Source organism: Pangasianodon hypophthalmus, chromosome 6 (genome assembly GCF_027358585.1).
Source record: "Pangasianodon hypophthalmus isolate fPanHyp1 chromosome 6, fPanHyp1.pri, whole genome shotgun sequence".
Classification (NCBI taxonomy): Eukaryota; Metazoa; Chordata; class Actinopteri; order Siluriformes; family Pangasiidae; genus Pangasianodon; species Pangasianodon hypophthalmus.
In genome coordinates, this window is record NC_069715.1 from 7,345,033 (window position 1) to 7,366,500 (window position 21,468).

Below are 21,468 nucleotides of genomic sequence, written 5' to 3' on the forward strand. Positions count from 1 at the left end.
AGTGGGCCTTTTTTGCACACTTATATAACTGCCAATTTGTTAGCTTGTTAATTAGAAAGCATCTCTGGCAAATCTGTGAGCAACATTGTTGAGGGTTTGCATACACTATTACATAATCAGTCTCTATTCTTTCAGTTTGAAAAGTTATATAATGTTTATAATAAGGACAGAATGTTGCATAGGTGTGTTTGAGTGAGAACTCTTCTTGTCAGTTCTCTGGGGTGTTTTCTGTCTCCTTATTACTTTAGTGAATAAAACATTTCAAATTCTTGTCTATCTTACATTGCTTCTATTTCTCTCTCTCTCTCTCAGATCTGAATTACTGTGGAACCCACCAGCCCTGTAAAAATGGTGGTACTTGCATCAACACAGAACCGAATGAGTATCAGTGTGTGTGTCAGGATGGATTTCGTGGTCGTGACTGCAGCATTGGTGGGTGGAATGAAAAACCTTCTTTCATCCAGGAAGATTTATTCAGTCTGATCCGCCATAATATGACACTAATTAATCCAGTAACACTACAAACTTTGCTAGATTAGTTATGCTTAATGTTGGATATGAATCATAAAAGATTAATATTATGAGCCGGATTACAATCCTACCATGAGCATTTGACCTGTTATGAGTTTTTATTTGGGCTGTATTGATCTGGTTGGAGCCAGACCTAGGGGTTGTTTCTGCAGGCGAAAGCCTGGTGACTGGGCCACTCATGAAACCTGGTCTGGTCTAAACTGGTGATGTGAAGCCATTTTGTGGGCAATCCCAATCAGGCAGCAGGCATTGACAGTGATGGACAGTCTTAGATCAACTAGACTTATGTAATGGAAATGGGCCTTGGGAATGTGGAATATCCCTTTGCTGCTGGGGAAAGAGCCTGAATTAGTGTTTGAGACGGAAAGGTATGGAGTAGATACTGTATCGTCAGCCTTAGTATGGGCCCCAGTACCAAACTTCTCGATTGGGGGTGTTCTCTGTAGTACTTCTCACAGGAGAGGAAGTGACCATGAACTGAACCTAGAAGGACCCCTTGTGTAACAGGAACAGTTGAGAACGTAGGTTTATTAATAGTTACAATGTAAGGTCTGCAAAAGGATGTAAGCCATGAGAGAGAGACGATAAAGAATGACTTAGAGATCTAACAGAATAAGAATCGCATCTAGGATCTAACAGAATAAACAAAGTCAGACCCCCAGGGTCATCTAGGATCAGATGAATTCTTTCAATTCTTCCTGTATGTGTAAATGCTGAGATCATTTGTACCCTACATGTCAAAGGACATTCTGTGATATCAGGATTTGCTTCCTTAATTACTTATTCTGGTTGAAGTCTTATCTAATCAGTTAAATTAGGAGTTTTCAGGGCATGGCCAAAACAAGCACTATCTCAGTGGGACAATTCATTAAGACAAGGAACAGGATTGGATTGGACATGCTGTGAATAATAGATGGGATCCTGACACAAGAAGATTATAAAGTTTTAGATAAGAAGATTATAAAGCTTGTCAAATGAAACAAACAATATCTTAACAATATCTTGCTACAGAGCTACTGCATTTGGAAGCAGATCCAAAAACAGACAAAACATTGACAGTTCTGTATAATGTTTTTCTCTCTCTCCCTCTCTCTGCCAGTGGAGCATGCATGTCTCACTTCTCCATGTGTGAATGGAGCAACGTGTAAAGAAGACCAGACAGGTTTCAGTTGTGTATGTGCGGATGGCTGGACCGGACCCACCTGTGCACTTGGTACAAATACATGCATGCACACACTCATATACAAATAGATGCACACACAAACCTGCATGTACTGTCATCAGTGCTAATCAGGAGCAGCTTCCATGTCCACTGAAGAGTCTAAACAAGACTGCACCAAAATAACACTGATTCAAGTGGAAGACAATCAACACACAAACTCACACATACACACAGACCTGCAGGCAGGATAAACACTGATGTAATGTCCTTGTTGCTGTTTATCAAAGCAGGAATGGATGTGTTAACAAGTTGTATTTTTAAAAAATGTGTGTGTGTGTGTGTTAAGCATTTGGTGACAGGCCAAATACTAAAAGAGCTCATCATCAGCTTCAGTTAATCCAAACACAGTTACAAGTAGACTTCCTTCTTCCTTCCTTTTTTGCTTCCTCAATTAATAAAACCCAATCAATTGTGATTGTGGTGCACTGCCATAAAATTAACTAACATTAGACAGTAGATTTTCACATTCGTATGTTTAACTGTGTTATTGTGAATCTCACTGTGAAAGAAAAGTCTGGTTTGTGCTGGTCTAAAAACAGGCAGTATTTTGTTTCTGTAACACCTGAATAATTGTGTAACCATAGATTTTAACAATTGAATTGTATACAGTACATTGATGTATAAATGTACTGCTTTCATTTAGCTTATTCATTTATATAAGAGGAATATTAAATCACACACTTTGGTGACTTTGTGCACAGGTTGTAGGGATGAAGCACAGTGAATGTTCTGTGTTTCTGTCCACACTCTGGGAGACTGGAGAGGACACTACCCACTCCTGCACATTTTAGGGTTACAATTGTGATAAGTACTCAAAGTACATATTGAGTAAAATCATCTTAGTCATTATCGTGCAGCTATAGTAGTGTTTTCACATTACATTACTACCTTAATATATATTACTATCATTCATTCATATATCTACAGAAACTGCTTTCTCAAGGTCAGGGTCATGGTGGCTCCAGAGCCTATCCCAGGAACACTGGGCTTGAGGCTGGGAAATACCTTAATGGGATGCTAGTCCATCGCTGGGCACCATGCACACACACATTCTCACACTCATTAAACCCTAGGGGCAGTTTAGCTTAGCAAATACACCTACCGGCATGTTTTAGGGAGGTGGAAGGAAACTGGAGAACCTGGAGGAAACCCAAGAATATCTCACATGAGCACATAGAGTAACCTGAGCTTAGGATCAAAGTGGAGCTGTGAGGTGGAAACACTACCCTCTGCACCCCTGTGCTGCCTTGCCAACTACCCTAAGCCAATTTCCCAATTTGCCTGCACTGAATTAATAAGCACCACACACACTATTACTGAAATACACAAATACATCTGCTGTGTGACACTCTAATCTCACATCTCACAATGTAAAAGATGCTGTCCAATGAAAACTATAATTCTCACTCAATCCTTTTCATAGGATTGAGTCAGTATTATTGAAATCCTTCTCTCCCACTCTCTCTCTCCCTCTCTCGCACGCTCACTCTTCTCTGTTTGACTCGGTCCTTGTGTGTTTGATTTATCACTATTTGCTCTGAATCTACAGACCGTGTTAAAACAGAGGCCACAGGAACATCCAAGGGCACCTAGTCTAAAAGCATTAGTTTTGCATGCTATAACTCCACCTGTAGTTTTTACACACCCACCCACACACACACACACTTTATGGGGACCAGCCAAATGTCCCACAAGGTCAAAACTGTCCTAAACTTCTAGGTATATTTGGTTCCCACCAAGAGGTAAAAACATGCCCTAACCACCTCCCCATCCCCCTCCCCCCCAAAACACACACACACACACACACATACACACACGCACACTGTCTCAATGATACATTTACAGGCACACAGTTTCCTCACATCACTCATGCATGTAATAAGCCTGCCTTCAGGTGTTACACATGTAGGGGTCTTATACACACAAACATACACCCACTTATACTCACACAAATTCACAGCTAATAAGGTTCTGCAGGCAGGACTGAGCGTTATCCTAAGCATATATTAATATCATTATCACTTGGAAGGACGATTCAGTTGACTGACTGTAATTTGACTTGGTTAGATATTGAGCTTTGGTTTCCTAATTAGATTTTTTTATTGGCTGATTTGTTGTATGTAGCTGTACTGCACTGTGACTCCCATCCATGCGGCCGTGGGGCCACATGCCTAGAGACCGCCAAGGGCTTCCAGTGTCTCTGCCCACCAGGCTGGACTGGCAAGACCTGCCAGATAGGTAAAACACAACACACATGCGCACATAAACATACTCGTACATGTCCTCAACTGGCTATCCGTTCTCTATAATTAGCCGTACCTGCCTGTACATGCCGGTTCCGCCCCTTTCTTACCAGTCTGTGCTGTCCTCTACCTGCTTGTTCTTGTCTAAGCCTGTTCATACCCGTCCTCAACTGTTCTTACCTGTCCCCACGTGTTCCTCGCCGTATCTACCTGAGTGGCAATCCACAATAAAGAAGCACCAGAGACAGTCCTGACCTCTGGGACCAAACCAAATAACCTGCATCTATTGAGCTGTAAAATAAACACAGATCATAGTGTGTGAAAATGCTTGTTATTTCCTGGTAATATTATCTGGCATGTGTTATGCTCCTGATATTGAGACACTGTTCCATGTAGACAGCAATGTTACCATTGGTTAAAGCACAAATGTTTAATTCACTAATTGAAACACAATTCTATCAGGCTACGTAAAATTCATTTAAATAAAAGGGCTAACAAGTAGTAGTGATCTTCATATCTGCTATATATGGCCCAAAGGCTATGTCTTTTTGTTCTTGCTTTTGTTGTTTTCATTTTAGAGAAATATGCTTCAATTTAATATTGTTATTAAAATATTATCAATCAATAATATGCATAATTAGTATATGATATTATTCAACTCTTACTTCTTTTGGAATAAAGTTATTTCCAGAAGAAAATACATATTAATAGAGAAAGAATAGATTAATTCTAACATCAAATAAATATTATTAACATCTAATCTAACATATACTAAATAATATCTACAGACATAGTATATTCATATATGTACAAACTAGTCAAATGAAAATCTATCTGCCTGTCTGTCTGCTTCTCTGTCTATCTATTTATCCAACATTGTACATGGCTCTATTAATTAGCCATATATATTAACTAAAAGACTCTGAAGGATGGTTTTCCCACGACATCCGAGTTTCTATGCCAGCTCTCTTCATGAATGATTCTATTCCAGGTTAATATATAGAGTTAATAGCTCTCCATATTAACATGGATCAGACTAATTCATGGCTTTGTGTGCACACTGTTTAATTATTAAAGAGGGAGGAACCACAGTGTTTGGATAGATCAGACTCTGTGGCAAACTGAAGCACATTCGCTCATGAAAGAATCTCTTTCACACTCCGTTGCCTCTCATGACCCACCTTAGTTCTCGTTCCCTGGAGTGTATCGCACACTTAGATGCAGTCGTGTGTCAAAGTGACACTTCATAACACCCCTGCAGCATCAACACTTCGAGAGTAATTTGTCTTTCAACTGGAGGAGCAACCTTCGATCAGCTACAGTGATACTTATCTTATTTAAATTGTTCTCAATACTTTGCAAAACTCACAAACTTTGAAACTAAGTTTTTGTGTAGGGATAAAATATCTAATAATAAGTCACTTGGCCTTATATAACTTGTTAACAGGAACAGTGGTTCAGGCTCATGTTTATAGTTATATACTGTATAATCTACTTTCTCTTTCTGTTCCCTCTTAGACATGAATGAGTGTGAGACGGGCATCTGTGTCAATGCTCGCTCCTGCCGAAACCTGATAGGAGGATATCTGTGTGACTGCCTTCCTGGATGGGTGGGGTTAAACTGTGACACAAGTGAGTAGAGGTTGTGCACACTGTCATATACAGCTTTAATGGTCACCAATATAACAGTTACATTCTTAAATTTGATTGGTAAGAAGGTGTTGATTAATTTTCTGTAACAGCAGCTCTGACAATAATGCCTTCTGTAAGGCAACTCACTGGTTTATATTAATGTGCTCATTCTAATACATATAATATTGTTTCTATTGTAATACTCAATCACGTTGTGGTGGATGCTTCAGATAATCAGAGTCTAATAGGAAATTACTGATTTTAAAAATCATGTTATTTAATAAATGGTGAATTCCTTGGCATGTTGGTTTACAAAGTGTTAAATACTGTTTTCGACATTGTTTTTAATGTTTGCTCGATGACAGACACTTGCTTGCTTCAAGAATGTTGTTATTTAAAAATGGTGCATCCTCTTGTAATAAATTAATAAACAAATTCATCAGCTAAGATCTTAGTATCACTGTGTGTCTGTATCTCTGTACACTACTGTCTACTGATTGTGTTAAATGTCATTAACTCAACAGAGAACAGCAGCTGCCAGGGCTTGTGTCTGAACGGAGGGCGCTGTGAGGTACACTCACCATTCACTTTTTAGTCATCAAAAGACACATTTCCTCTCAGGAACCTTTTGAAGAGCTAAAAGTCCCAGAACTATCCTGAGAAAAATACACAATTTCTGAGTGATTATCTGTTCTGTGTTCTCATCACATTGTAGGAACCATTATGTGTAAAATATGTTATTTTTAAACCAGCAGTCATGCACATACAGCAGAGTTTCATGTTAGAAGTATGTATATAACAAAATTGTCCCATTTTGCTGACCCTGCCACACTGTCTTTGATATAAAACCTATTTTAGTAAATGCTTCTTAACTAAACAAAGGTTATTAAAGTGGTGTGTAAGTTTGGTCATGTTCTGAGGCTTCTGTTGCACAATCAGTAAAATTTAGTATTGTAAGCTCTGCTTCAGTAGTTCCTGGTCCATGGAACAGGACCTATTCTGGAACAGGAACTAAAAAACAAAAGGAACTACAGTCCATAAACTAAAATCACAGCAGATTCTTCTAACAGAAATACATGTAAAGTTCCTCAGTTCTTTGGTGGAGAGGTGTCTACTGACTAGTTCCTAAAGAGCATGAAGTTGCTTTGAAATGTTCTCTTAGAAAAAAGGTCAAATCTATTGTCCTAAAGGATTTCTCAGCTTATCCCTGTGGTAGAATCCTTAAAGCTTCTATGTAGGACCATAAAACAGAGTGTTTTCCTGTCACACAAAACTATCAACTCAACCAGTCTTTTTGTGTACGTGGATCTCCTTCTCTGTAACTCACAAGTAATATTCTGTGAACTCCAGGACTCACACTGTGTGTGTTTGCCGGGTTTCACTGGTAAACTCTGCCAGACAGTAGTGGGAATGTGTGACAGCACCCCCTGTCTGCACGGAGGACAGTGTGAAGAGCAGAAGGATGAAGGGAGCATAGTCTGCAATTGTCCACCAGGATACACTGGAACTTATTGTGAGGTATGTACCTGGTGTGTGTAATCTGTCTTGTTTTTTTATTACAGTTTATATAGATTTACGGTATAGATTTTTTTTTGGTTTTGTTTTGCAGACAATGTTAGATCCTTGTAATCCCAACCCCTGTCAGAAGGGGGTGCCATGTCACAGCACAGAGAGTGGCTACATGTGTGCCTGTCCGGAGGGTTACTTTGGAAACGAGTGCATGAGCCTCAAAGAATTGTGTCATGGGCCACATTGTCAAGGTTAGAGCCTTAATCAGTGATGTGGATAAAGTGATTTTAAAATGCACTGTGATTTTACATAACATTAATGCTTTATCTGCTCTTCTCTGTTTTGTTATATCTATCTATCAGACACAGTGAGTGGAATGTTCAGTGTGTATATGGTGTTACTGGGTGCGTTGGCCGTGTTGGTAGCCATCGGCTGCTCTGCCTGCGCTCTTCTCCTGTCCCGTCTGCACCGTCGCCAGCGTCCCAAGCAACAGCCGAACACCACGCCCCCTGATGCTGCCATCAACAACCAGCGCCAATTCTGCACTCTCATCCGCAATGTAGAACACACTACAGCACTACTCGGTCCTGGACAAACCCAGACCCAAACCATTTTGTGTGGTTCTGCCCGACCAATGCTTCCGCTGGAAGAGATCGAGCTGACCCTACCAACCTCACAGGTTCCACCCCACAACCAGAAACCAGATCCGCCCCTTGTTCTCAAACCCAACCTCGCGCCCAAACTTGACATCTGCAACCGCGAGCGCGAGAAACTGAATCGCTTCCACCACTCTGATAACCAGGAAGTGGAGGCATGACCTTGTCCTGACCTTTAGGCAAATGCACTACTACACCTGATCACTCTAAAGCAGCTTCCTGCTGCAGAACTTTGACCTGTAACCTGAAAAAAGGTCAGAAGGAGTGAAATCTCTGTCTAGGAAAGAAACTGCACTCCAGGCAGGAGCTGCAGATGTCGCTGCTGTCAGGTCCAGTATATAAATCCATATAAAGGCCAAACAGTCAGAGGTCAAAAGGGACAGAGATCTTTTTCAGGCCTGTGACTTTCATCTTTGAATCATGGTTATTTAACTGTATTTGATGTGTGTTTACACAAGTGCCATCTGTATTTCTACACAGCTGCGTTTGTGTCTGTGTGTGTGTATGCATGATTGTTAATGTGGAGTTTTTAAGAACCGAATCCCACACAGCCATGCACATGGGTATGTTTTGGAACACCTTTACTTTTTCCTTCTCCAGACAGAACAATGCGAGGAAGAGGCGATACGCACCGCTAAATGACTGAAAAAGCAAAGAGGTTGTAGAGGCTGTCTAAAAGAGTGCCACACAAGTTCTAGAGATTATGACTCTATGTATTTTATATTGCCTGTCATGTTGCAGCTGTAAGAGATGTATGATTTTTTTTTATACTTGGATGTAAATAGCATTTTTGTAAATAGGCTGTATATATTGATCTGGAATTTTTGTACGGTGGTTTTCTTTTGGAAATGTCACCATTTTGTCATCTTTTCATCTCCTCTCCTTCCTCTCTGCTGGTCTTTGCAGGCAGGATGGTTTGCAAATAAAGTGCATCTACCAACCAAAGTGTGTGTGTGTGTGTGTGTGTATTAAAGGAGTCACGATCACTAAAGGCATATTTATGGAGCTTGGAAGCTTACAAAATTGTTTGAATATGAACTTGATATGTTTGACTTATATACATGTTACATTAAATAAAATTACTTTTTGGTGTGGTGTATTGACTAAATTTACATTTTTTTAAACTTTGTTTTGAACATCCTTTAAGGTTTAAGATTTGCCTACATACAATTACAATACAATGAGGCCAAAGGAGAAGCATCCAGGATTCCCAAGGAAAAGTAGCTAGATGCTTTTAGACTGGTCACACAAATAAAATAGCTAGTTTTCTACAGTGATGTTAAACACACGATGCTTAGTGTTTGCCCAGCATAACTAGGTAGGTAATGTTCTAGCTAGTTAGACTATGCTAATGTTAGCTTTCTGGCAATTGTTAGCTAACTAACATCCAAAGTTAGCTGCTTAAAAGGAATTTCAGTAGAACAAAAAACTTTTTCTTCCTCTTTGACTCAACTTGATTCTACTCCACATCATTTTTATGATTCATTTATGATCGTGTGCGTGGCAAATGACTGTGATTTGCTAAATGCTCTGAAAATGTATGCTCTTCCCTGGGAATCCCGGGTGCTTCATCTTTGGCCTAATTTACATAAAATCTGTATTTTTGTATTTTAGGATTTTGATTTTTGTAAAATCTCAAAACTGTAACCTGTATAATTTAGAATTATATGGTTTTAAAGACAAGTCTTACTCCTAGCAAGTTAATAATTATTAAATTAATTATACTCCAAAGGGGGAAAAATAATTGGATTTAATGTGATGTGTATATAAATAAAATATACAAAATTCAAATTTAAATACTTTTGTCAGCTTCCAAGCTGATATAGACATCCATACACAGGTTGTATATAATCAGCATCTGAAGTTATTTTACTATTCATCTAACTCAATATTAAAGTGCTCCTGTTCTGTGTTTAGCCTGAATTAAGCAAGCCAGTATGTGTGTATCTGCGTAGTGGAGAAAGTGAATCAGGTAAAGAAGAACATAGACTCATGCATATGACAGTGGTGACCTCTGCCCCCTTACAGACTGGCAATGGGTGGAAATGACTATTGCCTTCCTGTTACCACCCGTCCGTGAGGAAACGTGGGAAGTGAAGTCCTCCTAAAAAGCACTCACACACATCAGTGCGGTTGGACCCCCCTCCCTCCACACCTGCTGCGGATCTCAGGATGTCTGCTCCTCCCTTCATTAAGTGCATTGTGCGCTTGGTAAAGCAGGTCACTATCGTTTCCTGGAGGCATGCTGGTCTTCTCCAAATTCAGGCCCTGTGTCTTATCTTTTCCACAAGACAAGCCCTTAAGACATATTTGGGAATGAATGAGGTCAAGGAAACGGTTTGCATGTGATTCTGCGTGAAATTTTAAGAACTTTAACCCTTGTTCTGACAATCAATATGTGATGTATGTAATATGTGATGTATGTAAGTTACATCCTGGTGACAATAAGGGCAGGTGGAAGATTTCATCAGCATTTGTTGTTCAAATATGATTGAACATTATAAAGTTGAAAAAAGTGAGAATGTAGGTGTTTTTGGCTAAACAAAATTTCATATGCATTACATTTATATATTATATCTATATATTTAATGATCACGTCTATCTACCTATCTAATATATATATATATATATATATATATATATATATATATATATATATATATATATGTGTGTGTGTGTGTGTGTGTGTGCGTGTTCAATCAACAGATGCTCTTACACAAAAAAGTGACCACCGTCAAAGCACAGAGTTGAACAGTTAAAGGTCAAACACTTTGCTTAGAGACCTCTCCGGTAGTCCAGGAATTTGAACTCCCACCCTTGTGCAGAACCCTATTTCACTGCCCGATAGGTAAACTGCGTTACATACTGTACATTGTGGATGACCAACGAATTGTTTCGTCACATAGATTTATTTTCTTGTTAATTATTTAATTAAAAAATTATTTTATATATTTTAAACTGGTAAATCTTTTCACTTAAACCCAGTAATGACCAAATGCAGGTATTTTCCTCTATAGTGTCAGTGCCCTCTAGTGCTTGTTGGTGGAATTCCTATTAAAATACATAAATTAGTTACAAAGAGTTACAATTTCACTACACATGTAATAAGGAATACATGTACTGCCATTTACCTGGTAATGCTACAACATCTGTATTGTAGTCATAAGCCCAATTCAGACTGGATTAGTTTTACATGGTGAGGTGGGGTAATGTACTTATTACTGAAGTATCTGGGATTTCAGTCTGTTCTGAATCTGTAATGTCAGTCATTTTTAAGGAATCCACATTCCTGTAGAAGTAACTACAGGTAAAATATATCCCAAGTGAACTGACTTATTACTAAAGATTCCATTATATCCTGTTGGAAAAGAGGTTTTGAGATTTTTCTTCAGTATAAAGACACTCCAGGAAGCACTTGCATTTTTCTATCATATCCTGCAATAACCAAATCAAAACCGAGTTTTGGCCGAGATTGAAAAACAGAGCAATACAATATAGATGACATTTAAAAGGAACTGTCATCGAGGCAGCGCTTCTGGGATTTTAGGTAAGTTCTATTCACATATATTCACAAATATATCCTACATTCATGTTATAAGTATTATAATAAAGGTTAAAACAATCAGCTTTCATTAAAGACATGAGGTGTATGGAACCTTTGGTGTGATGATCATGCATACATCATGAAGACACTTCCATTTGTGATTTATATTACAGATCGCTTATTATGTGCAATCATATTTACTACTGGCAATGTTACTTAACAGACATACAGTACTGTGTAAAAGTCTTAGGCACATGCAAAGTAATGCTATATATCAAAGATGCATTAAAAATAAAGGCATTAAACTAGGGGTCCTCAATCTTGTCTGCAAAGGCCCGGTGTAGCTGCAGGCCTTCATTACAGCCACATTGGAGACACACTTGATAGCTGATTGGGGACGAAGGTGAACTAATTAAACAAGTGAAATCAGGTGTGGCTCCTGCTGGCTGGATTGGAAGCCTGCAGCCACAGTAAACCTTAGTGGATAAGATTGAAGACTCCAGCATTTCTACATTAAAAAAGATTATAAAGAGCAGTAAACAGTAATGAACTAAGCAAAGTCAATATTTAGTGTGATAACCTTTTGCTTTTTAAAAATGCATCAGTAGCCTTTGTGCATTTTTATACGGAAAATAACCGGTAAGTTTTACTGAGCATCTTGGAGAATCTGCTACAGTTCTTCAACTGTAGCACTTGCTTCTTCTTCTTCTTTTTTTTTTCCCTTGCAAAACCCAGTGTCATTCATTTTTGTCTAAAAAGTGGTCTATTACATATGTTGCATTCTTCACTGACATACAAATTTTTTTCTGCAACATTTATTTTTGTGGGAAAAGTAATATTTGGAAATATTAAATGTTTTTGTACTGACTCAGTAATGCAGAAGTCATAAAATAAACATTTACAACAATTTGTACTAAAAAATAGGGTGCTTAAGAGTACTGTATGTCCAGAAACTTTATCCTGTCTGAATCATACTTAAGATTACAGCAGTATGACAAAAGCAAAGTAGACCTGACAGGATTCAGGCTCTCAGAACAGGCTCAACAACATGAACCTGTAACCTGAAAGCTTTTTTCTTTAGGGCTGAACTTAATCTGTGCACACTCTGTTCACTCTCTGAATCATTCAGAGAATGTAAAATAAAAATAATACAAAAAAAATTAAAGCATATAACCACACAATATATGCAGCTTCCCTTTACAAAATACTGCTTAATGGCAACTTAGTCAACTTAGGTCAATCAGTGCTGACCTACTGAACTTTGAAACATGTATATAATGTTGTTATATGCATATATACATATAATATTAAAGTGAAACACATAAAAGACAACAGCTTGTTGTTGAGTATAGTTCACTCTTGTAAGCAACAAGCTGATGTTTCTGAACTACTATACATACATAGACACCAGAGCTTTGACTAGCCAAACCTGTTCAATCCACTTTATATTACTGGGTTGAACATGATAAAGTTTTGTAGCAGGGTGTGAGGTCAGGTGGTGGAAAGAGATCCACTTGCAGGTGTCTGTAGAGATGCTGAACTCACTAAGTGTTGATGTGATGAAATGCTGGTTTGTGTGGATCGCACTGTAGGGTGAAATAAAAAGTTTTAGTTCTTCATGGAAAATTTAAACGTAATACTTTAGCACACCATCAAAGAAACAATCACTATATAACATAACACTACACATATAGTAGATAGTCATTTGTTGTTGTTTTTTTTTTTTTTTTTTTTTTTTATGGTGGACACACATGAGCAAAGATGTGCTTATTAGTTAACCAGTATTTCTGATTTTCTTTGCAATATAAACATCTTGTACATTTGAAACATTTTTGTATTCAACCATTAAAAGTTAAACAGTGCAAAATTTTCACTCAACTTTTTCACACTTAAAGCCAAAGGAATAAAAAAATTCCTTGGGTTTACAAAAACATTTCAGTCCTTGGATCATGCCAATTGACCATCCTTGTTTGATGAATTTTGATTAAATATTAAATAAATGAGGTCGGGCTCTAATTTTATCCTGCACCACATTCCTACAATGAGGCTAACTGATCTCCTGATCTCTCTCTGGCTATTGTGAGTCACACTGATTAAGTATAAAGCTGTGTTTGGCTCACTTGTATTGCTCTGGTCTGTAGGCAGACCCTGACTGCTCCCAGCATCCTCGCAATGCAGCAGGCGCTGAAAAGCTTCAAAATTCACTGATGCGTCATCCTCGGACAGTGTGTGAGGAGCCTGTCCGTCTCGACACACCTCGAAGCGCACCCACTGGTAACTAAACACAGCCGCACAGAGACATGTTAGACATGTTGATGTGTTCAGGAAGCATTGCCTTTTCTCACTTTAGACTAGCTTTAATGTAGACCCCGAAAGATGGAGGCGTGTTTGCTCACTTGCTGCACTTGCGAGCTCCAGGACAGCTCTGAATCAAGTTCTGAATGGTCGGGTCTGAGAAACCAAAGAAGTCTGCACCATTGGGGATGATACTGGTCAAAGGCTTGCCTCTGCGTAAGGAAAAAAAAAAAGAAGGAAAGTGTAAACTACTAATGTGTAAGTAAGAAAACACACAGAGCAGGAAAATAGTCAACAGTGAGGTGGTGTGATGCGATCTGGAGTGAAGAGGCATTACTATAAACTGGTGATTTGAATTACAGCCAGCACTACGGTCAGAGCTGTTATTATAGAAAATTAATCAACACCTCCTGTCCAATCAGATTCAATAATTTGTAGCTCTTACTTACCACTAGGCCTTTGTTCAGACAGCTAGCTCAAATCCATTTTCTGGCATATGGCATTTGAGCAGAAACATTTTCTGAAAATCCAATTAATATCGGAATTGTGGATTTGCATCTCCTTTTGACCAGTCAAATTAGATTTTGTGATTCTGTACTTAAAATAATGTGTTTAGAACCATAACTGGACATTGTCCTTATAAACCACCATTAGCTAACTAACTGCTGTACAGTCCTCAGCATACACACACCCTAGTCCTTTCTATAAAAAGCAATGTTATTATATGAACAAATGTTGGTCATTTGTAATTAGAAGTGGCAAGAAATAAATTAAATTGTAAGAAATAAATCTGATTTTCTGTGCTGTGTGAACAGACTGTAGGTGTCTACCTCTTAGCAGCGATGGCTTTCAGCAGATCTGTATGGCAGCTCAGAGCTGACAAGGCCACGATGGCGTTCTGTGGGTCATCTTCAGGCACGATCTCAAACTACACCCACAACACCACATCATTTCTTATTTTCATACACTACACATGACCAATATTCATTTTCAAGCTACAAGCACTGATAGACACGAACATTTAGTGAATTTAAAGGTAATACCTTTAATATGTCATCTAGAATGGATATATATATTATAGCTTTGACATGCATGTGTGTGTCTGTGTATCTACCTGAGGTCCCTGGTTGCCATCTTTAATCTGACAGGTATAGAGGCACTGCTGCTCCGGGTTCTTCATGCTGGCAAACACTCGCGTGCTGCAGAAGCCTACAGGGTAAATGGCGCTTTCATCATGGAAGTGAGATCTATCCGTGATGATCTAAGAACACACACCAACACAGCTGCTGCTCAGTATAGAGTTTAGACAAAACAGAATGATTCAACAGTGCCTGAACTATATATAATCACTATATATTGAAATATAGCTTGTGCACTCTGTCACTGCCACAGTGTACCACAGCAGTGGACCCCAGCAGCCCTTAACTAATCACCCTTAATGCAGAAGTGATGAAAAGGTGGTGACTGACCTCACCCAGGCTGTAGACAGTGAGCCCTCCCAATACGATGGGAAAAACAGGCCTGCCAGAGGAGTCCAGTGGGATGGGCTGGACCAGTTTACGTGTTCCACCCTCGGCCACTTTCCTCTTCTTAGACATCTTCTTGGTCACTGAGAGCAGTAGCACAAATAAAGTGAGGACAATACTCAAAAGAATTTTCTACTGCATGTAGTCGTATATGTTACTATTTAGTTCTGGTTTAAAATTAATAAAGTGAGGAAAAAGCCATTCTTCCCATCCAATACAAGCCATTTGTGGACTAGACTCTTATGGCTGTTAGTCAAACCCAGGTTTCGGTAATAGGATACAGCCTCTTTAACCAACTGCCAGAACTAACCTGCAGCAGCTAAAACCACTCTCACCTTCTTCTCTTCCATTCTCCTTCCCTCGTTCCTTTCGTTCTTTCTTGGGTTTCTTCAGAAAGCCATCGTCAGACACTGATGGTCCAGAACCCTGGCATTGGCCTGTGGGTACAACAGCGCCCCCTGCTGCACTGGAGCTGAAGGTGGCAGGAGTGTGAGCACTGCTCCCGGGGGTTGAGAGCAGCTCACCTTCTGCCAGCGACTGGTACTGCAGTAGAGTCTTTAGCAAGAACCTGAAAGGACACAGTGACGATTAGTTCCAGTTATCACACTGTCCAGGAAGAACAAGTGTGTGGAAAGTGAGCAGTTTGCCCTGAGAGGAAAATATTCCAACTACATGTTTCTGTTTTGTTAAGTTTTTTCAAGCATAAACAATGAGCATAACTTCTTTTCTTAGCATAAAGAAAAGTGCCCTTAAGTGTTTATGGTATGTCATTTAACCTTAAAATGCTCAAAGAAAGGCACTTCTAAATATAGACAAAACATTTTGCTATTTTCTATTATTGCTTAATTTGACCTGTATGGTATAAATCAGTACATGGGTAGAAGAAATAAGACAAACCATCAACCACTTCTCTAATTCTAATATCAGACATGTAACATCTGTTAACATCAGGATCTTTATAAGTATCCTTAAGTTAATTTAATCCTTTTTGAGACTTATTCATTTCAAATGTAATTTAGGACCATTCTGTAGTGGTGATATAACAATGAAAAATAAGTAAATAAATAACGTACACAAAGAATACTGTCTGTTAAATACAGAACTACAAAATAGTCCTTAACAATCTGCATCAAAATGAGTAAAATAATTAGAAATAAATTGATAGCAAAAGTATGAGCTATTCGCCAGACACATTTGCTTGGATATCCCCACACTAACGTCTCTCTTTGTATGTGACTAATCCAGTTATGTTTATTTATTTAAACCTTTATTCAGCACCCACTATGCGGTTTCCGTGCTTGCTTGATTTCCATGGTTTTCAGCTCCGTCCCCTCCTACATGTCCCACAGCCAATGTTTTTACTTTGTACATAATAAAATGAACCACAGAGTAAAACCAAATCAAACCAAACAACAAATGCACCACAAGTATTAATTCCACTCTGATTTGGCTTCAGCAAACAGAGTAATAGGTAAAAACCACTCTATGACAAAGCCGGTATTTCCTGTGAGAGCTCATGTCATATTATTCTTGGGAGAACACTTCCATTAGCAGGCTTGCTGACTTACACCAATGTTTCTATGAGGATATTCTTTAAAACCATCAGTCTAAATGAATTTACTCACCTCCTCTCTTCTTTTGCCCGAACAAACTTCTCCTCCAAGCGCGCGACCTCATCACCTAGTGCTGCGTTCTCCTGTGAACCAAAAAAAAATAAACAACAAAAAAAGTGCTTAAGCTTAAGCAGAAATCATCATCTTCTCTCTTCATATAATCACATACACCCTTCCTGATTAATGAGCAATACGTTTTTTGAATATTCAGTCTATCAGAGGACTCTACTCACAAAGATCATGGCACGAGCAGCCTTACGGAGACGGAGGTACTTAAGCCTGTACTTCTCGTTCTGGTTCTTGCGGAGAGCCTTTCTGACTTTCTGCCTGTGCTCCGAGTGGCCGTGAGGGGAACCAGAGGGCAGAGAGGAACCTGAGCTCGAGAAGGCTGACTGAGCAGAAAAGGCCTGCAGAGCCTGCTGTCTCTCCTCATCAGTCTGAATGCACGGTAAGGGAAAATTAAAGCATACATCTATATTAACTAGTGAACTAGTAGAACAATTAAAGAAAGACTGCAAAATGAAAAGACAGCAAAGTGTCTCGAAGACATCATAAAGAACTAAACATAAATGTGGACTTCATGTGATGATATTAATGACATCTAATAGTGATTTAAAAAACTGAAATGGGGTGGATGTAAACAGTGACTGGACAAATTAAAACACAAATACAAGCTAAACAGAGCACTGGAGAACGTTTTCCTCTATTGGTTTTACTAGATTCAGACTAAAAGGCACGTCTTTGGTATTTTTGTCCCTTTTCATTCAGATTAGAAGCTAAGATGCACTCAGGACAAACTTACCAAGAGAGCAAAGACTCCATTTCTGTTCTCAATCCTCTTGAAGCGCCTGCTCCCTTTCTGTGTCTGAAATACAGCGTGAAACTGAAGCCAGTGCTACATGTGGCAGCTACACTTTAAAGACAGGACACCACTGTAAAGCTCTAAAGCTCTCTTCCCGTGGTGTACGCTGACTGCTGAACCCTGACACAATCCCATTTACACAACTGTGTTCTGCTCCCTGCTCACAACTAGGTTTATCAATGTAATAAAAAAACAAGGTGAATCAAAATAACATAGCAAATTAACAATCCACATGTGATAAAAGAAGCAAAATGCATGTCGATGAAATGTAACATAATGGATGATCATGATCATGGATACCTGATGACGTGCTTTAACACTGAGGTGGAATGACAGAGTTTCTTACCTCACGGTACATCACAGCCTCAAGGCTTGACTTTGCACTGTAAAAGGATCATTTTTTTAAAATTAATGTTTACGTTAACAAAAATTACACACGAAATACAAAAAACATAAACAGTCTTTCATACTTCGACTGCACCAATCCCCGATCAATGATCCTCTGCTTGATCTCCTTGATGTGCATCGGACGTCCCGCCTCTTCCAGAACAATCTGCAAAGTGAGATTTTCAGTGAGATTCACTAAGAAAATCACTCACCACAACACAGACCCAAGCCAAGATCTCATATTAATATCTGGTGCTATTTGGTTAATAAATAAATAAACAAATAAAATCTGACCTGGGCAGCGTCAAGCCACGTGAGGTTCGGTTTGTCGACGACTTCTCCTGATGGTTCACTGAAAAGACACAAAGAAACGCAATTCACAAACTGGACAAACAGCTGAAGCAGCACCTCAACCCAAAATTATTCTCTAAGAAACCAGCTAAATCTCAAACGACTTGATTAAATACAGCATTATTCATAACTGCTTGCATAGTCAAGATAAAAGACTTTAGAAAAGGAAGGAATAAACACTTGGGCTGTGCTTTTATAGACAGAGTGGTGTGATGGAGTTCAACCTGAAGCACAGTTACTCTTATCACCCTGAAGCTGATTTTTTTTTCCTTATAACAGCATGTCCCAAAGACTGTAATTCCTCTTACAGTACAACAATTTGTCAAGGATTAACATTTTTACTTATTAAAGAACAACACGCTGTATGTTTTAAGCATCTATAGTTACAGTTAATGTTAAGTTATAGTTATGGTTATACATCTTTAGTTACAGTTAATGTTAAGTTATAGTTATACATCTATAGTTATGGTTAATGTTAAGTTATAGTTATAGTTATACGTCTATAGTTATGGTTAATGTTAAGTTATAGTTATAGTTATATGTCTATAGTTATGGTTAATGTTAAGTTATAGTTATGGTTATACATCTATAGTTAAGGTTAAGTTATAGTTATGGTTATACATCTATAGTTATGGTTAATGTTAAGTTATAGTTATGGTTATACATCTATAGTTATGGTTAATGTTAAGTTATAGTTATGGTTATACATCTATAGTTATGGTTAAGGTTAAGTCCAAGTTAGTTCTTGTTATCACTTGCATTACTGCAGCAACAGTCGTATCTCGGGAAGGTAATAAAATGATAAAACCCTAACCTACACCACCGAAACCCATTCACACCTGCATTTTTAACAGGAATTCAACATGTCTGCATGAGTTTCCTCCATGTTCTCCGGTTTCCTCCCGTCTCTCAAAAACATGCCAGCTCTAAATCACCCCCTGAATGTGTGCCTGTGTTAAATCCTGGGTTCGACTCCAGATCCACCGCAACCCTGACCAGGATAAAGTGCTTACTAACAATGTTTTTTTGTTTTGTTTTGTTTTGTTTTCACCCTGAAGCCACTGAGGGATCAAACTTTTGCCTTCAACTCTAGCAGGCAGTGTTTGTCACGAATTCCTTTCAATGAAACAGAGTCTACTTTCTACTAGATGTAGTGTATGTGGTGAAATTGACTGCGTTTTGAGAGCATATCTCAGATTCTCACACTGAAACCTCCGGATCAGGCCTCAGGCTGTAACCCACACTCACGTTTCCAGAGTCTCAGCTGCTCCTGCCAGACTCGAAATGTTGTCCAGAGCCGGAAAGAGGGAATAAGAGCCCTGTCCATCAGACTCCATCTCTGACTCGAAGTTGGAGAGACTGTTCAGGGAATCCATCACTGCCAGAGAGACTGGAGGAGATAAAACACTACGGATTAGAGTTATTTAGCAGGTTAAGTGTCATCTACTAACCTATACATGAATAGCTAGCTAAATAACCAGCAAGCAACCAAAGGCAGTTCCGGATAATCTGCAAAACAGAAGAATGCAAAGACAGAATACAGACTTAAAGACCCAAAAGTTTCAATTCGGATTTAGCGAAAAGATCTAGCTAACTAAGGAGCTAGAGCCTAGCTGTGTAGCTCTGGATTTCACTAAAGTTAAATCCATGTTATAGCTAGTTTTATCATAAGTAGATTTTTTTTTACCCGTGTTCCTGTGTCGGGATTTAACAATTTAAATTTACATTTAAACTACTTGCTAGTCATGTTTGTGTATTAACAGTAAGCGGAACATGAACGACAATGTTTTCTTTGGGTTTCCCAGGGAAGGATTTTTCTGTAACACCTTCTTTTCTTCTTCGGCTTGTTATTGAACTATATCAGCGCTGTTCTTGCGCCATCTAGTGGAAATATGGTGAAACGCACGTTACAACTCCGCTTCTCTCTCTCTCTCTCTCTCTATATATATATATATATATATATATACACACTTGATATTTAACTTATATATAGTAAATATATGAACAAAGTTTCTAGAAAAACAGGATCTTCATCAGTTGTGCAAGCAAAGCGTTTCTGAGGCTGGAGTAGATATCCAGAATGGTTGATGATGAAATAACCAGAACTCTTTCTCTCTGTTGTATCTCACTTCATTGCTCCTGTAACAACAACTGGCATTGCAAACAGATGTAATTAATCTTCTGTCCATCACTGTTGACGTGTTTTGCAACTGGAAAGGAAAAATTCTTCAAAGTGCTCAACAGAACGATCATCCAATCTCCTCTTGCTTTCTCCAGTGTACAGCTGGTTACAGCTCTTGCAAGAGAGACAGTAAACAACTCAAACTGGACAGCTGAAGATTTAAAAAAAAAAAAAAAAAAGAGCAGGTGATTTTTTCATTTTTCATCTGCCCAGTCCAGACCCTGTGCCCATTGTAGCCTCAGATTCCTGCTCTTGTCTGACAGGAGTGGGACCTGATGTGGTCTTCTGCCGTTGTATTCCATCCACCTTAAGGTTCATTGTGTTGTGCATTTTAAGATGCTTCTCTGCTCAACACGGTTGATGTAGTTAATGTAGCCTTCCTGTAAGCTCTATGCAGTCTGGCCATTCTCTTTATCAGCGAGGTGTTTGCATCTACAGAAGTGCTGCTTACTGGATTTTATTATTTTATTTTTTATTTTTTGCTTTTCACACCATTCTGTGTAAACTCTAGAGACTGTTGTACATGACAATCCCAGGAGATCAGCAGGAGATGAAATACTCAAACCAGCCAGTCTGGCACCAACTCTTTATGCCACAGTCAAAGTCACTGAGATCCCATTTTCTTCCCATTTTATGTTTGATGTGAACATTAACTCAAGCTCTTGACCTGTATCTGCATGATTTTATGCATTGTGCTGCTGCCACATGTTTGCTGGTTGGATATTTGCATGAATGTACAGATGTTCCTGTTAAAGTGGACGGTAAGTGTATATGACAGATCAGAGTCAGGTGTGTTAGCGCAGAGAAAACACAAACATTGGCAGCATGTGAGGGTCATTGGAATAGGGAATGAGAATCACATCATCATATGCAGTCAACTTTATAATTTATGATTAATGACAATACAATGATCTG

At 38.8% G+C, this 21,468-nt stretch overlaps 2 protein-coding genes across 4 annotated transcripts in view; one reads left to right on the forward strand and one right to left on the reverse strand.

The window, feature by feature from the left end:
• LOC113534778 (protein jagged-1b) overlaps nucleotides 1–8,775 on the forward strand; it is a 51,382-nt gene extending 42,607 nt beyond the window's left edge. Inside the window, exons 7-14 of one of the 2 annotated variants that reach the window (XM_026927727.3) lie at nucleotides 313–432; nucleotides 1,631–1,744; nucleotides 3,878–3,991; nucleotides 5,515–5,628; nucleotides 6,153–6,199; nucleotides 6,979–7,146; nucleotides 7,238–7,388; nucleotides 7,500–8,775. In XM_026927727.3, coding sequence (XP_026783528.3) covers nucleotides 313–432; nucleotides 1,631–1,744; nucleotides 3,878–3,991; nucleotides 5,515–5,628; nucleotides 6,153–6,199; nucleotides 6,979–7,146; nucleotides 7,238–7,388; nucleotides 7,500–7,954 — 1,283 coding nt within the window. In that variant the 3' untranslated portion in view covers nucleotides 7,955–8,775. The remainder of the gene's footprint in view (nucleotides 1–312; nucleotides 433–1,630; nucleotides 1,745–3,877; nucleotides 3,992–5,514; nucleotides 5,629–6,152; nucleotides 6,200–6,978; nucleotides 7,147–7,237; nucleotides 7,389–7,499) is intronic. The other variant, XM_026927726.3, reaches the window with a different exon arrangement.
• A 2,711-nt stretch (nucleotides 8,776–11,486) lies between these two features.
• On the reverse strand, nucleotides 11,487–20,202 carry tbrg1 (transforming growth factor beta regulator 1). 2 transcript variants are annotated; one of them, XM_026926937.3, is made up of 15 exons: nucleotides 20,059–20,202; nucleotides 19,620–19,761; nucleotides 18,315–18,372; nucleotides 18,104–18,186; nucleotides 17,980–18,016; nucleotides 17,574–17,636; nucleotides 17,005–17,208; nucleotides 16,784–16,854; nucleotides 15,494–15,726; nucleotides 15,102–15,241; nucleotides 14,747–14,893; nucleotides 14,463–14,560; nucleotides 13,734–13,844; nucleotides 13,458–13,615; nucleotides 11,487–12,923 (listed from the first exon to the last, which is right to left on the reverse strand). In XM_026926937.3, the coding sequence occupies exons 2-15, from the start codon at nucleotides 19,745–19,747 to the stop codon at nucleotides 12,829–12,831; spliced, it is 1,626 nt and encodes a 541-aa protein (XP_026782738.2). In that variant the 5' UTR covers nucleotides 19,748–19,761; nucleotides 20,059–20,202; the 3' UTR covers nucleotides 11,487–12,828. The 2 variants fall into 2 exon arrangements, with proteins under 2 accessions (XP_026782738.2, XP_026782739.2); XM_026926938.3 differs by lacking the exon at nucleotides 17,574–17,636.
• Nucleotides 20,203–21,468: the final 1,266 nt, after the last annotated feature.